The sequence below is a fragment of the Limanda limanda genome, chromosome 3 (genome assembly GCF_963576545.1).
Source record: "Limanda limanda chromosome 3, fLimLim1.1, whole genome shotgun sequence".
NCBI lineage: Eukaryota > Metazoa > Chordata > Actinopteri > Pleuronectiformes > Pleuronectidae > Limanda > Limanda limanda.
The window spans coordinates 21,540,460-21,555,165 of NC_083638.1; the positions used below are offsets into that span (position 1 = coordinate 21,540,460).

At 40.4% G+C, this 14,706-nt stretch overlaps 2 protein-coding genes across 2 annotated transcripts; both read right to left on the reverse strand.

The window, feature by feature from the left end:
* Positions 1–769: 769 nt before the first annotated feature.
* Positions 770–11,610, reverse strand: vat1l (vesicle amine transport 1-like). Its single transcript, XM_061068862.1, has 9 exons — positions 11,390–11,610; positions 10,770–10,899; positions 9,575–9,790; positions 9,008–9,150; positions 7,441–7,544; positions 6,198–6,253; positions 5,890–6,084; positions 1,389–1,472; positions 770–868 (listed from the first exon to the last, which is right to left on the reverse strand). The coding sequence occupies exons 1-9, from the start codon at positions 11,608–11,610 to the stop codon at positions 770–772; spliced, it is 1,248 nt and encodes a 415-aa protein (XP_060924845.1).
* Positions 11,611–12,758: 1,148 nt separating this feature from the next.
* bola3 (bolA family member 3) lies at positions 12,759–14,143 on the reverse strand. The gene is made up of 4 exons (XM_061068312.1): positions 14,003–14,143; positions 13,785–13,914; positions 13,556–13,644; positions 12,759–13,335 (listed from the first exon to the last, which is right to left on the reverse strand). The coding sequence occupies exons 1-4, from the start codon at positions 14,072–14,074 to the stop codon at positions 13,270–13,272; spliced, it is 357 nt and encodes a 118-aa protein (XP_060924295.1). The 5' UTR covers positions 14,075–14,143; the 3' UTR covers positions 12,759–13,269.
* Positions 14,144–14,706: the final 563 nt, after the last annotated feature.

Genomic DNA, 14,706 nt, shown 5'->3' on the forward strand with positions numbered 1-14,706 from the left:
AACATACAGAATTTTCTGTCCTGCTTCACACATCACTAGAGTCACAAGAGAAAGTGATTCACTCCCTTAGTCAGAAGCATCAAAACATTGGGGTCAAAATGATTCTCAGTATTAGGGAGATTTAAAAAGAATAAGTTGTAAAACTATGATATAACAAACTCTCAAATATGACTTTAGTCTAGTAATACTACATCTTTATTTTATCATAGTATTACTACTTTCTTCTCAACTCAGAAACTATTCTTGTATTATTACAGCTTCATTCTTTAAACAAAAATAATCTTCAGTATCACCATAACACTCTATTGAAGTCATCTCTGAGGACAGGCGAGAATTAAATAAAATGTTTTCATAACTTGATAACATAACGTGAAATGTTTAAACATGCCAACACTTGGGAACTTTACTAAATCTAATGTTAAATGCTAGTCAGCTGGTTTAAATGCTTCTTCAGTCCATTGTTAATTAGAATAAATGGCAGGCAGATTAAATGAACAGTAAATGTACTGTCACTTAAAATAACAGTTCAGAATGTAATACTACTATTTTGAGAATGGCACTTGCACTTGTTGCCTGGTTGACAAACGTGTTATGAATCTTTATTCGACTGACAAACAATAGTAAAACAGACAAGAGACACATAAATTCCCTCTGCATACATACAGCACATTCATGCATACAGCACATACTGTACAACACTGGTGTGTGGTCGAGTTCCTCTGTGGTGACTCTATGCAGCCTCTCCACGTCGCAGAGGGCTTAGCTGGCTCTAATGGATGAAGGGCATGCGCTCCTTGCTGTCGTTATCCCCCTCCGGCTCCTCTTCTTCCTCTCCTGCTTCACTGGTCTCTGTGCTGTCGCTAGCCATCTACATTACAGATAAAAATACAATCCGACTCTCATTAGGTGTATTACCGAGCTGCACCGAGAGGAGAACAGAGGGGGAACGTAGATGTGAGCAGACACGTGGAGCTGCAGTGTAGTACAAAATGTGCTCTTGGCTAATGGGCAGCTGTATAATATGGCTACAATATGAGCATGTCTATGGATCTAATGGCTTTGCTAGGTTTAATGTTGAGATCACCATGGAAACGAGGGCGGTAGAACAGGAGGAAATCCCACTCACTGCCTCCATGTGACCATGACTGGACCTGAAACTGCATCACAAATGTCAAACTGAACTATTACTCTACCAAAAATAGCACACTGCAATTCAGCCAGCTAATTAACCACGGATATTAAGATCATTCATCTCGTCTTTTTCCTAAAAATCCTTTCCACCACAGATCTTCTTAAAGGACCAGTGTGTGGGATTTAGTGATTAAGTGATCTAGATGTTGAAGATTTTAGAATTCAAACAACTGTCAATTTAAAATGATTGTTGTTACCAGAGGAGTGGGCGACTTCTCCACATCCAGGATGAGTTTCCCAATGTTTCCTCTGTCGTGAATTCTCTGCATGGCTTCTTTTACCTGAGGATAGAACACAATAGTTAAGTTACCGTCAGCAAGCTGAATTTGCACATATCACTAGAACAATCTCATTTAATAGGCTACTTACTCTTTTAACCTTTAAAAATAGCAGACAAATTTGAACTACAAAATTAAGAAACACAAATTAAAACTTAATTTGCTTCTCTTTCTCTGAAGTCAGTGTAGTTTATTTAAAGAATTAACTATTAACTATAGTTATCTATTTTGCCTTCCCTGTTCTGACACCCCTGCATCTAAGTATAATCTGGATCCTTTAATTGATAAACCAAAAGTGTCCATTGATCCCTGGAAACATTTTACATTTTTGTTACAAATTTTGTATTTAATGTATTAAAAAAAAGAAGACAGAATTAGGATTCCTCACAATTCAATTGAAAAACATCTTTCAACAATAAAGGCTTTCAAAGAGGGGTCTGCTATAAAAAGGAAAAAACTGTGAAATGATTCCCCACAAAAGAGACGTCTGCAACCATTTCCTGGTTATCACAGATGCAGGATCCCTTTTCTCAGAACAGCTTTAATCTTAACTCCCTCAGTGTGAGACTTTAACGGCCTTAATGTTGACTAAAAGATGCTGACTCATCCTGCTGGGCCACGGTTGAGCACCTCACTGCCTGCAATGATCCCAGCCAGTCTATATTAAGCAGACAAGTACAAGACACTGCTTTATTTTAACTGTGACTGCAGGAACAATAAAGGTTGCATTTTGCATGGGAGACCCAATTAACCAGCTTTAGACCGGTTTGATAGAATGGGATTGAATAACAAATAAAATGGCGTGGATAATAAATGTCTCAGATTCCTGGAGGACACAATACATTTGTGTTAAACCCTGAAATAACTAATGATTTAATTATTCATAATAAAACCCAAATTGTCCTTCTGGAGTTTGTTTAATTTAGGAAGTAGATGAATGAATTAAAAATCTTCATAATAATTGTAGTGAAGATTGAATAATAAAATGAAATGCAGCGTAAGATATAAATCTCTGCCCACTAGAAGCACTGTTTATCACTGTGTTGGGCTCATCATAATTTTCTCAACGCCCATCTCACAGAGTAATTACCAGACAAACTTTTTACACTGACATTACGTTGTCTATCTAAGTCAGAAAAACATCAAATTATGAATATCCTCAATGGGAGATTACATTAAATTAAGCAGTAATTATGTTTCTTTCAGAATTAAGAGAGTAAATATAAAGATGCATTTCCTCCGAATACGAGCGCTGCCATTTTGCACATTTAAGTCAGAGTCTGTGAAGTAGTGTTCGGGGGATGGAGCCACGTAGCGAGATCCCATCATTACACCCAATCGACCAATCGTGAGTCAGACTCAGCTGTCAATCATGGCATTTCAATTCGTTTTTATAACATCAAATAAATATTGGACATACGATATGATACACCAGTGTGATGAAAGCTACCCGAAATTAAACCATCTTGAAAATACTTTATTGACATATACATGGAGGACGCAGGACTTATGAACTATACTGCAGCCAGCCACCAGATGGCGATCAAGATGCTTTGGCTTCTCTTTTGCATCATGTCTTCTAACAAAACTAGCAATGACTGACCCATCAATTCTGTTATATTGATATGGGACAGTCATGCCTGACATTTAATACAACAGAGATCTACAGACAGGGTTTTTAATCTCTTCCCCACTCAAAGTGAAGGCCAGGCTTCTGTCATGAGGGAGTCTGCCCCGCAGTACGCTTTATATGAGCTGACATTTTGTTCAGATCATACCGTACCTGTGCTTCTAGACCCAAAAGTTTGTCTTAATGACTCAACTAAACTACTCTGGTCGATTGATTTAAACTATAACAATAATTAAAGGTTGGTGAAACTCATTAAAGCTTCTCCGACTCATTGTGTACAGAAAAATTCACACATTATTAAAGTTTATTCAGGATGCCATATCTTGTGTTCTCATTACAATCCACAATGAGACACAACTGAGCCTCTTTGTCTACAAGCCATTGTGTCACAAGCATTCATTTGTTAAATGAAATGATGGAGATCAAGCCAAGAGCAAAATTAGGTCAGAAACTTGTCCAGTGTGCAGCTGCGAGGTAACACGTTTGCAGAAGGAGAGAAGGGATGTATAAGTTCCACTTGCCCATAGATCCCTTAGAAATACTATTTATAAGTCCACTTTTATTCCGTAGTATCCTAAGTATTATCACGTACCTTGGAAACCAAATTAAAAGACAAAATAATAATTTCCTCACTGAAACTGCTGGTAGTCAGAAAACCTCAGATTCTGCTCCAGTCACACACACTCTCCAACTTTTCATTCCAAATGAAGAAAAGGTTGCCATGGTCAACGTGTAAACTAACACCGTCTGAATTCTCCTCCCAGGCATGTACACAAATGAGGCAGGCTGTGTCCCGACACTACATCCCACGCCATCCTCCCATCTAATTAGATTCTTCATGGGCAATGGTTCCATTGAATGGCCAGTGCAACCTGCCAAAGTTTAATGACGAGAATAATGGGGACGTTTCCCATGAGAATTGAAGACAGAAATTATTTCATCAACATATTCTCTCTGTGACTGAAGAGCGAAAGTTCGGTGAGACTTCTAATCAGCTTCCTCTGCGGTTTCACCTGCTCTGTCTCTGCTCTTATCTGAATGTCTGGAGCGTTTGGTGGATGTGGAAAAAATTCCAAACATTCTACTCCCAAAGACAGATTATGTTTTTTTATATCACTGCTGGAAACAGTGATCACAAATATGTACATGTGGTTTATGTGTGTATTCAAGGGTTTTAAAACCACCTTATTTTTCAAGTTGCTCCTAAAATGTACATGGTCCAATGTTTTTAGTGTGTTCTGATATTAAAGCACAGAACAAATAAATAAAACAGGTTTCAAAACAAGGAATCTTTGAATCTTAAATCCTTAATTGAATCAACATTTTTGAATTCATCCAGAAGCTGAACACACGTGCCCTTCTTTCTACCATGTTTCTCTCTCTCTTTCTTTTTTAGCAAATCAGCTCCATGGGGTTTAAGTCTGGTTTCAGACTGTGCTGCTCTTCCATCATGTGACGGCACCATCGGGTTCTTTTCTTTTAATGTTGCGGGACATTATTTTACTGGTGGATAAACCCCTGACCCACCAATGAAAAATGGAGTTGTTCTAAATCTTATGACCAGTTCTGTATATGTATACAAACTGTGTCTGTAAATATATGACTACTCAAATCAGCTTTTACCAATCCGATTCTACAGTACTGGCTTACAGTTGGATGAACCTTCAGCAACTACAAAGTATAACTCCATCATGTCACCAAACATCATAAAAGCTAAAGTTGTGGCCTCCAAGCGCAATAAACTTTGTCAGCGAAAAGTTCTAATTAGGCAAATAATTGACAACGCGGGTTGGAAAAAAGTTTTCTGGATACATTGATTGATTCTGTTTCAATTCGTGTTCTTCCATACACTCACTTTAGAGTGCACAAGTCTATTCACACTAAAAGACGTGTGGAGCGTTCAAGATAACTATGGAGACTTCTGGTGGTAGAATATGGAAGATTCTCAAAAAATAGTCGTAGCTTTGGACCGACGTAATCAGACATTCCGGGGGGGCCTATCTCAGCTCTGGGCCCCAGCAAATGGCCTGCTTTTCATACCCTGACTACGATGTTACAGCACTGGGTCATCACAAGCACTGAATGTCTTCAATACGCTCTGGACTATCTATAAGCACCCTATGGAAAAACATCATGAGGAAGACCAGGACACCCCAGGTGAGGAATAACAACAGGAAGAGAATTTGTAGAAATATGGAGCAAAGTGATTGACATGGCCTGTCGGGATTTCTGTGGGTGTGAAAATAATTGTGGAACAGGAAGATGCAACCTACCCACCATCTGTGGAAGAATGTTAAATAACAGCAGGGAGGAACAAAAGACGGTGTGCAAGCCAAGATGTATGTATAAAATCTTCTCTTACATCTACGGACATCAGACTGGAAGGTCTCTGATTTGACTCCTCGGAGTGACAATAATAAACATACCTCGATGGACAACACCTGGATCTGTTCGAAACTCCAAGAGGACTCTCCCTACCCCCACTGTCTAAATGCCCCTGAGCAAGGCACCTTACTCCCCCAACATCTGCTCCCCGGGTGCTGTACATGGCTGCCCACTGCTCTGTGTGTCCTGCTGTGTTCACCAGATGGGTCAAAAGCAGAGGACAAATTTCCCTCATTTGCATGTGTGTGACTGCATGTGTCTGGGATTAACAAATGTATCTTGTATCTTGGACCTTGCATCCCTGTTTGTCTTAACACATATGCAACCAGATCATTTTTTTTTAATCTCATCATCATTAAATTCACTGTCTCCCAGTCTCTGGTCCCCCCACCCCCAGGCTATTACCTCCTCCAGTGCCCACAGGGAGTCCACGACTGGCTTGATCTTCTTCTGCTCGTAGAGACGCAGGAGTTTCTCCATCACTGCTCTGACGAGGCTACATCTGCCTTGTTTGAAGAGGAGGTTGAGGAGCGAGAATCCAGCTATGACTTTGTTCTCCTCGTACAGTTTAATTGGGTTCACCTTCTCCACCTGCCACCACTGCAGGAGGAGAAACAGGGACACGTTCATCCTGAGTGACTCATATATATATGTGTGTGTGTGTGGTTCATTTGCCGTGAAATGTTTGCTACCAGACTGCAACTCTGACTCACCGATTTTGCAAAGCTGAAGAAACTCTTTGTTTCCCCGGTGACCATGTTTGACGCGCCTGAGAAAACAGAAATAAAAGAGTTCGATAAAAACCGTGCTAGTGGTTGAACAGAAGTGACTGGTCAATATTGGCAGCAGAGAAGCGTGAAGGGTGAGGTGCACGGGGGGGAGAAGTGGCTGGCACCTTTAGACCTTTTAGATATGTGCGAGCATGCCTTCGCACGTATTTAAATTGTACAAGTTCTTGTTTTCTTTACCCTTGAACTGGCCCTTTATATTTATAAATACTTCATATTTACATCTGGAGCGGGTCCTCTCTATGAAGGCCACCATGTTTTCGACAGTAGCCCAGACAGGACAGACTAAACACCTTTTGAGTTTTTATGACAACTGAAGGCTGCCACAGGTTCTTTTTCATGGAAGTGGAGGGTGAGGTGAGGCGTATTCAGCTGCAACGTGCATCTAGATATCCCTAAATTCTACACATTGAACCTTTAAAGGAAAAGTGTGACATTAGCTTAGCATAAAGAGAGAGAAAGTGGGAACAGCACGCCTGGTCCTGTCCAGCGGGAACAAACCTATAAAAATCTATAAACACATTTTACAATTTACAAACAAATCTTAAAGACATAATTTTGCTGTTATATGTCTCAGCTCAAGCAATTATACTAATATCTGTCTCTTGGGTCAGACTTGAAAATAATTGCAGATCCATCCATTATCTGTACAGCTTATCATTTCAGGGTTGCACGGGGGGAGATGCAGCCTATCCGACCTGACAGTGGGTGAGAGGCGGGGCTTATCATGGACAAAAAACCACACTCACACTCACACCTAGGGCAACTTTAACTTAACCCCAATCTGCATGTGTTTGGACTAGGGAAGGAAGTCAGAATACCCAGAGAAAATCCACGCAGGCACAAGGAGAACATGCAAACCCTATCCAAATCAGATATTGAACTGGGAACCCTCTTGCTCTGAGGCAACGGTGCTGACCGCTGTATCACCATGCCACTCCCATGAACTGCAGAGATACAGTATATAAGTGCTGTCGATCTTCTCATGCAGCACAACACAAAAAAGGCCTTAAGTGTAGACTCAAACTGTTGAAGTGGTAATATAATCTTAAAAGATAAAGCATGTCGAGTTAACTTTGACCAATACACTGTAAATTTAGTTATATCCACTTTGAAAGTAAAGAAAACACATTAACACAGTGCAAACATTGAGAAGTATTGTTCCTACCATAGAGGATGTATGTTCCCAGTGGCTTCAGCAGACTCAGGCCTTTCCCTGTGTTCTCTCCACATAGGCAGTCCAACAAGATGTCCACTCCCTCCGGAGAAATTCTGCAACATCGAGAACAGAGTAGAGGTGAAGTCAACTGAAAAAGGGGATTCATATAAACTTATATAGATGTTAAAGTATAGTCCAATATTAAAGTTACAACGATTGATCCTTTTTTAGGTTTTAAATTATTGGATTGACAAAACAAGCCATCTGAAGGCATCACCGGGGGAATAAGGAAATAATTGCGACGTAGCCCTAAAATATTTGCAGCTTAATTTCCTGTTTATCCACTTCACCAGCAAACCGTTTCAGCTCTAATTAACGTGTTGTAAAGAGTCCATCAACCGAGACAAAATGTACTTAAAAGTAAAATAAGAGAAGAATCAATGACAGGTTTGCTCCTTTATGACTGTGAGCACCAAAAGTGGAAACACATTCATTCCATATATTCAGCCTATGACTCAGGATTAGTCTAATTATGGATTCTCAGCATGTGATCATAGATTCCTCTGAGAAAAAGTTACAGTTTGCAACCTACATGTCTCTTTTGACTCTGCCCACACTTCTCTTATAAAGAGATTATTGATGCATGCAGGGCCCACATAACTCCCCATGACTAAAACATCTTACATCATGTAAGAAAAAGTTCATCTTCTTATCAATCGGTGAAAAAAAATTTAATAAAAGCATTTGGCATGACCAGACTCATTGAAGGTACAGATATGGAAGAATGAAAAGCATGTTGTTCTCACGGGCAGTCCTCCCTCTCTCCCGTGTGGCCCTGGACACCTGCTTGGCTAAACTGCTTGGTGGTCTTGTGATTCCCATGGTTTTTGCCTTTTGTAAAAAGATTAATTTAATTGTACTTTGCTCGTGATCCCGAGAAGAATGTGTGAGCCAGAGAGATGAAAGAAACATTAATCCACTGCCACTGTGGACATGCGAATAGAGAGCATGAAACAATCAGTGCTAATGAAGCAACATTTGAATCTCTACGTGTTACCAGATAAATAGAGCCATACAGCGGCCTTCATGCGTAGCGTGGGGGGTTGTCAATCAAAGCAACCGTATAGCAACAAATGATTGTAAACCTCTTTAAAGCAGAAGACAGGAAAGCTCTACGACATCTTTACCAACATACTCCACAGTGTAGATACAGTTAACCTGTAGCCATTCAAATTTCAGGCAGCGTTTTTGCTCTGTAGCATTAAGTGGCTAACGGCTGTGTTGTGGATGACATGTGCGCCGGGGTGTCACTGCTTGGTCCTAATTGCCTCGGCTGCTCCACGTTGCCAGTGCAGACCTCTGCCCTACAGATTCCACTGCTGCCTCAGATGCACTGTTAGAGGACCAAGGCCACACAAGACCCAAATAAAGGGAACAGGTAATGTCTACATTCGGCAAAGTCCACGTTATCACATTAGCTGACATGTGCACAAATTGAATGTTTCTGAAATGCATCGGATGAACTAAATTGTTACAAACTCAAATCAAGGACGACAGACAAACCTGCCGCGCTTACTTTTTGACCTCCTGCACGTAATCAGCGTTTCTGTCGAACAGGTGAGTCACGGAGTCTCGGATGGCCGCGTGTTTGGAACACGATGCGATCCCGAACACGGTGACGTTGGGAATGGTGGAGCACAGCTGAGCCACAGCTTGACCCTGGAAATAACAAAGAGTTGGAACAATTCATCTGTGGGAACACGGAGTCCGGCTCTGATCGTACGTACAATCCCAGACACACAACACAACACACATCACAAACACATTCTTAAAAGATAATGTTATTGTACTTATCATTACTGTTTGTGTAATACTAATGATTACTTGGTTAGCTTGAATTGTAACTCACAACATTGACGGTCTTTGGATTTGAAAAAGTCATTTCAAAAACATAAATCAAGGATGTTCAAGAAGTGAAGACAGAAATAACTTGATGTTTTCACTGTAACATTAACAGCAGGGAGCAAACAGCTGGCTCCATTTGCAGCTGTGAAGCAGTCAGTTATAATGAGAGTTGGATGAAACGGCTGAACTCTCTTTGTGGCTGCCTGCATCAGTCATCAGTCATCAGAGGCTGACTTACTACACCACCTCCTGCTGAGTGCACCAGCACTGACATCCCCTCCCGCAGGTTGGCGACCTCAAAGAGCATCATGTAGGCGGCCACGAAGTTCAATGCAAACGCTGCCGCCTCAGCAAAACTCATGTCGTCTGGCATCTTGTAGACAAAGTCCACCGGTGTGCACACCACCTCCGCCCAGGCGTTGTAGTTCACCAAGGCCATGACCCTGTCGCCGATCTGAAAGAAACATGTCGGGATGAGGCTGAATCATGTGACACGAGGGAGGTTGCGTTTTCGTGTGGGAATTGAATTTATTTGTTTGTTAAAAGGATTACGCAAAAACTACCCGACCAACTTCCATTATATTCTGCGGAGGGATGGGGCATAACCCATTAAATGTTGGTGCAGATCTAGATCAGGCCCAGATCAAGGGGATTTTTTTTCTGTTTATTTAACATTGTGAGATTGGATGTTTTGCAACATTTATGTTGATTCCTCAAATAAGAATTCATGGATCTTGATTGATCTTCATCTGACTAGTAATGGGGACTAATATGTGTGAAATTTGGTGCAGATCCAATTAGAAATCCAGATATACTGATTAAAAATGAGGTTTCATGAGGGCAGGGTTGGGCAGAGAGATGTGCACTCTATTGAGCTCCACTCTTGTACCCGGTGCGGATCCAGTGGCAGGGCCAGGAGGACACTGGGTAATGAGTGGCCCCAAAGTGCCCCTGTCGCCAGTAGTCTTTATCTTTCTTTAAATGAAATAGTCCCCTACTGACAATACTGACTATAAATATGACAATTTGTTGAGAGTTTATATTTTCTTAGCTCTTTTTTAGGTACACAATGAACAAGGAACCATTTCCCAAACATATTCAGTGATGTGAGGCTTTGCACAAAGTTTTAGAGCTAACAGTAAACAAGGAGTGACTTTAATGTGCACATTACTGAATCAGGAACTGTGCACAGATGTTGGACATGACATCGGCCCCTCTCTGTAAATTGTGGCCCCTTTGGGACCCTCGGTTTTAAAAACTCCTTGATCCACCACTGGTTTGTAGAATATATTATGGACTCTGATTTCTGTCTCATCAATATACTCTCAGCATGTTTATAAGTCTATTATTTTCTTGATGCAGGTTTCTATTGTTCAGAAAATGGAAACATTTCAACATCGATCACCTCATAAACAACCTGTAACTTCACTAACCTCATATCCCTTTGTGTTTTCACCCACCAACTCCACGATTCCACAGCATTCGAACCCAGGGACCAGAGGAGGTTTGGGGGGATTATCTATTGTCCCCTGACGAACGACCAGATCCAGGAAATTCAAGCCACTGCAACAAAAAAAAAAAAAAAAATCAATACAGACCGTACAAATAAATCATGCAGCTGAACTGACTCTGACCTCAGCTGTTAAATCAATAATAAAAACATGAATCTAAGAGACATTCCATGGATTATTATTACTTTAATGATTATAAGCAATGAGGCTCCAATAAGGAATACCCTCTTACTACTTAATTTACATAAACTGTGAATATTTGGCAAAGGATCAGCTCAATAATTACAGCATTTAGAATAAAGGTAATTACAATACAATGAAAACGACTGTAGCCTATGTTCTTGAAAACCAGATTTGCTTGGTACGATTGGCTCCAGCAGCCAACCTGCTGTAGCAGAAGAAAATACCTGTGGCTTCATGGCTGCAAAACCGCTCTGAAACAAGGCAGCGTGTTGATCGCTCATCCTGGTGATGAATCCTGAAATAATGAAGGGTCACAGCCCATCTCGTATTTATTGACTGACAGGTGTTGTGATATTCACCATGCTTTGACGCGGATCTTCACTTCGCCCTCCTGAGGCTCGGGCATCGGCTTCCTGCTCACCCTGAGTTTGTTGAGACCCCCGAACCCCGCCAGGACCACCGCTCGCATCTCCTTGGCGTCGCTGCAGGAACCCGCCACGTTGCCCGCGTCTCTCCCCTGCACATGTCTGTCGATCATGAACTCGGTTTCCTCCGTCATGTCTACTCCTTCTTCAGCCATGTCGCAGAGCAGCTGCTCTCCGCTCCTCCTCGGGGTGCACGGGGACGAGGTCGGTGCGCAGCCTGTGCGCAAACGTGCGCATCCACAACCCTCACCGCCTGCGCATTTATTCCATCATGTCACATCACCGTCCTGAATAATCTTTTTCTTATGGTAAGTCAAGGAAATAACGATCAATTCAGCTAAACATCACCATTTCATTGATCTGAAATTTAGTTCATCCCTGAGTATTGTCTTTGCAGCAGGTTGAAGTATGAAGTGCGCCACCTGCTGGTGATGAGTGTTCGAACTTTATCTATATTCAATCCCAAAAATACAACTCACTCAATGATTCCAGGATTTTCTACAATACTGAATATAAGTACAACTTTGAGGTACTCTTAGTACTTAACTTGAGATTTCCCATTCATCCCACTTTAAAGCCTGCTTCTACACCACAGAGGGAAATACATTTATTTGACTGACTTCAATTCGTTACTATTGTGTTATTGTGTTTATATTAGACAAATTATGCAGAGGTATATAAAAATAGAGCTGAATTAATTAGCTGATTAATCTCTAATCAGACATTTGATCGTTCCAGCCTATTAAATAGAGAAACTTCCTGTTAACACTTCTAATTATTTTGACACTCTTGCTTGTACATAGCTCTGTTAAGGCGTGACTATAGGTTCTGGATAATTGGACTATTTTCTCTTTTACTTTACAAACCAACCAATCTATTTATTATAACTACACTGAGTGATCCTTGATGAAAACAATTATCCGTTAGAGAACTGTGCAAATTAATGACAATGAGCTCCACTTCAATCAACTACTTCTCTTGCATATTGTATGTTAATAATGAATCTAGATTAGAGAACATTTAAGCGGACAACTCAATTTTAACTACACTTTTCCCCTAAACAAATATACATACATGTTTTACGTAGGCAAGATGACTTTTAAATCACAGTGTAAAGTGAAGAGCACAGTAATTAAGTGAATTCAAGCTTCTCATACTTATACTCCCACATAGAAAGACTAAATTGACTACATATGGTAACTGATTCAAATATTACATGATTCATTTTCTTTGCAAACTAGATTGAAAACAGTTTTTCTTATTGCCACAGCTTCCAGGGTCAGTCAAGTAAAAAGTATGCAGGGGAAGAGCAGCTGCTTTTTTAATTAATTTCCCATTTTCGTTGCATAGGTAGAATAAATACAAGGTATATGTACAAGCCAATGGATTCTAACCGATTTTAAAAAATCAATCATATTTCATGGGAGGGTAACATATATATTGTGATCACAGTGTGAATGATTTTGCAAAGTAAAGCTCCACAAACTGTAGTTTCCCTCAGTTTAAAACAAGGGTCTGTAGAAATTATCTGACAATAACATGGTTATTTTTACTGAACTGTGTTTCATTTTACCATCATCATTTCAACACTGAGAAGACCAACATGACTTGACTTATACTGGCATTTAACCAAGTCGTTTTGTGCGCATCACAGCCTTCATTGGTGTTATACAAATATATATAATCTCAGAGGAACAGATATCCCACTAGTTAAAACATATCCTGGAATTAATTTACCACACAATATCATCTTTAAAGCTGTGCATTCATGAACAAAAAGAGAAAGGTGAGAGTCAGCAGTGGACGGACTTGCTCTAATGTTTTGGGACATCAGTGAATATTCGCAGTCCATGCATTCCTTGAATCTCTTCCTTTAGTGCCTGTGGGAGAAAAGACAAAACAGCTAATGAATTTTTAGTAACCACGTCCTTCTAAGTTAAGGGGATCATCATAAAAAAAAAATCAAAAGCACGGTTGAAGTAAATTTTCAGTACAATCAGCAAGGAAAGCAAAAAATTTAATTAGAAGTGTACCACATAACACAGTTAGGACAATATATTACTTTACACTGCCACCTACATTGTTGTTATTAGGATTTACCTGATTGACTAACTGGTGTTGCTGCACCGTCCTTTTCCCCTTGAATTCACTGGACTCTATATGGATCTCATACATAGCCCCACAACCACCTGCACAGCACAGAATCACACAACAACACTGTTATTAAGTATTTGATTCCTTATGGCAAGTCTTGGATAAACCTGAAGTAACCTCGCTAACCTGCAGCTCGGTCCTCCTGTCACTGTGGACATGTCTGTGTGTCTTTTACCTGAAATGTCCACGACTCTGAGGGACGACGCTGAGGGGAACTTCTCCTTCAGGACGTTGGTGATGCGGACCTCTCCGTCTGTCCCTGTCTGTGAGGACACATGTCTCCGCACCGGGCCGAGCACAACAACCTGAGGAGGCAAGAGACGAGCAGCGGTCAGTGATCGACTTCCCTCCACGGGTTCACCGACCGACCGACAGAGAGAGAGAGTTGTTTACCCGGTTAGTCGACAGCAGAGCCCGCAGAGCGGAGGTCACGGTGCCGGTCAGACCTCGTCTGCACGACAACATTGTGGAGTTTGTTTATGAAACGATCACATCCACACTGGTGATCTCAAAAAGTCATGTCCTCACCACTGCTGCGGCTCACAAATATGACGTCACACATCCGGGTACCCGACGGTGCTCTCTCACCAAACAATATCTAAATATTAGAAATATAAAATCTAAGGTAAATATACAATGTTTACTACTTTAATGATATGTTACAATGATGACAATATTACATATATAACATATAATTAAATGTCAAATACAAAGGGATGGAGAGGCTGCCCATATTCTTTACTTACTTAATTTAAGTGAAAACACTATAAAAACAAAAGTACTGCGTTGAAAGTTTAACTCAAGTGAAAGCATTTAAGTATGTAAAAAATGTACTTCAAATATAAAAAGTTAAAGTTTTCACTGTATAACAATAGAGCATCAATACCCATGAATTAGCGTATAAGAAATATTTCACTACTGCAGGCTTATTTGTAAAACTTTTGGGAATAATACTTTACCAGTAGTATTTCTATGTTAACTTCTGTGAATTAAATCTCTAAATGATCTATCATACTTTTGTTTACTGGAGTCAACATGTATGTGAGGAGACTCAGAGATATTTAAATCTTTTTAATTGAAGAAACTTTGACATCAGG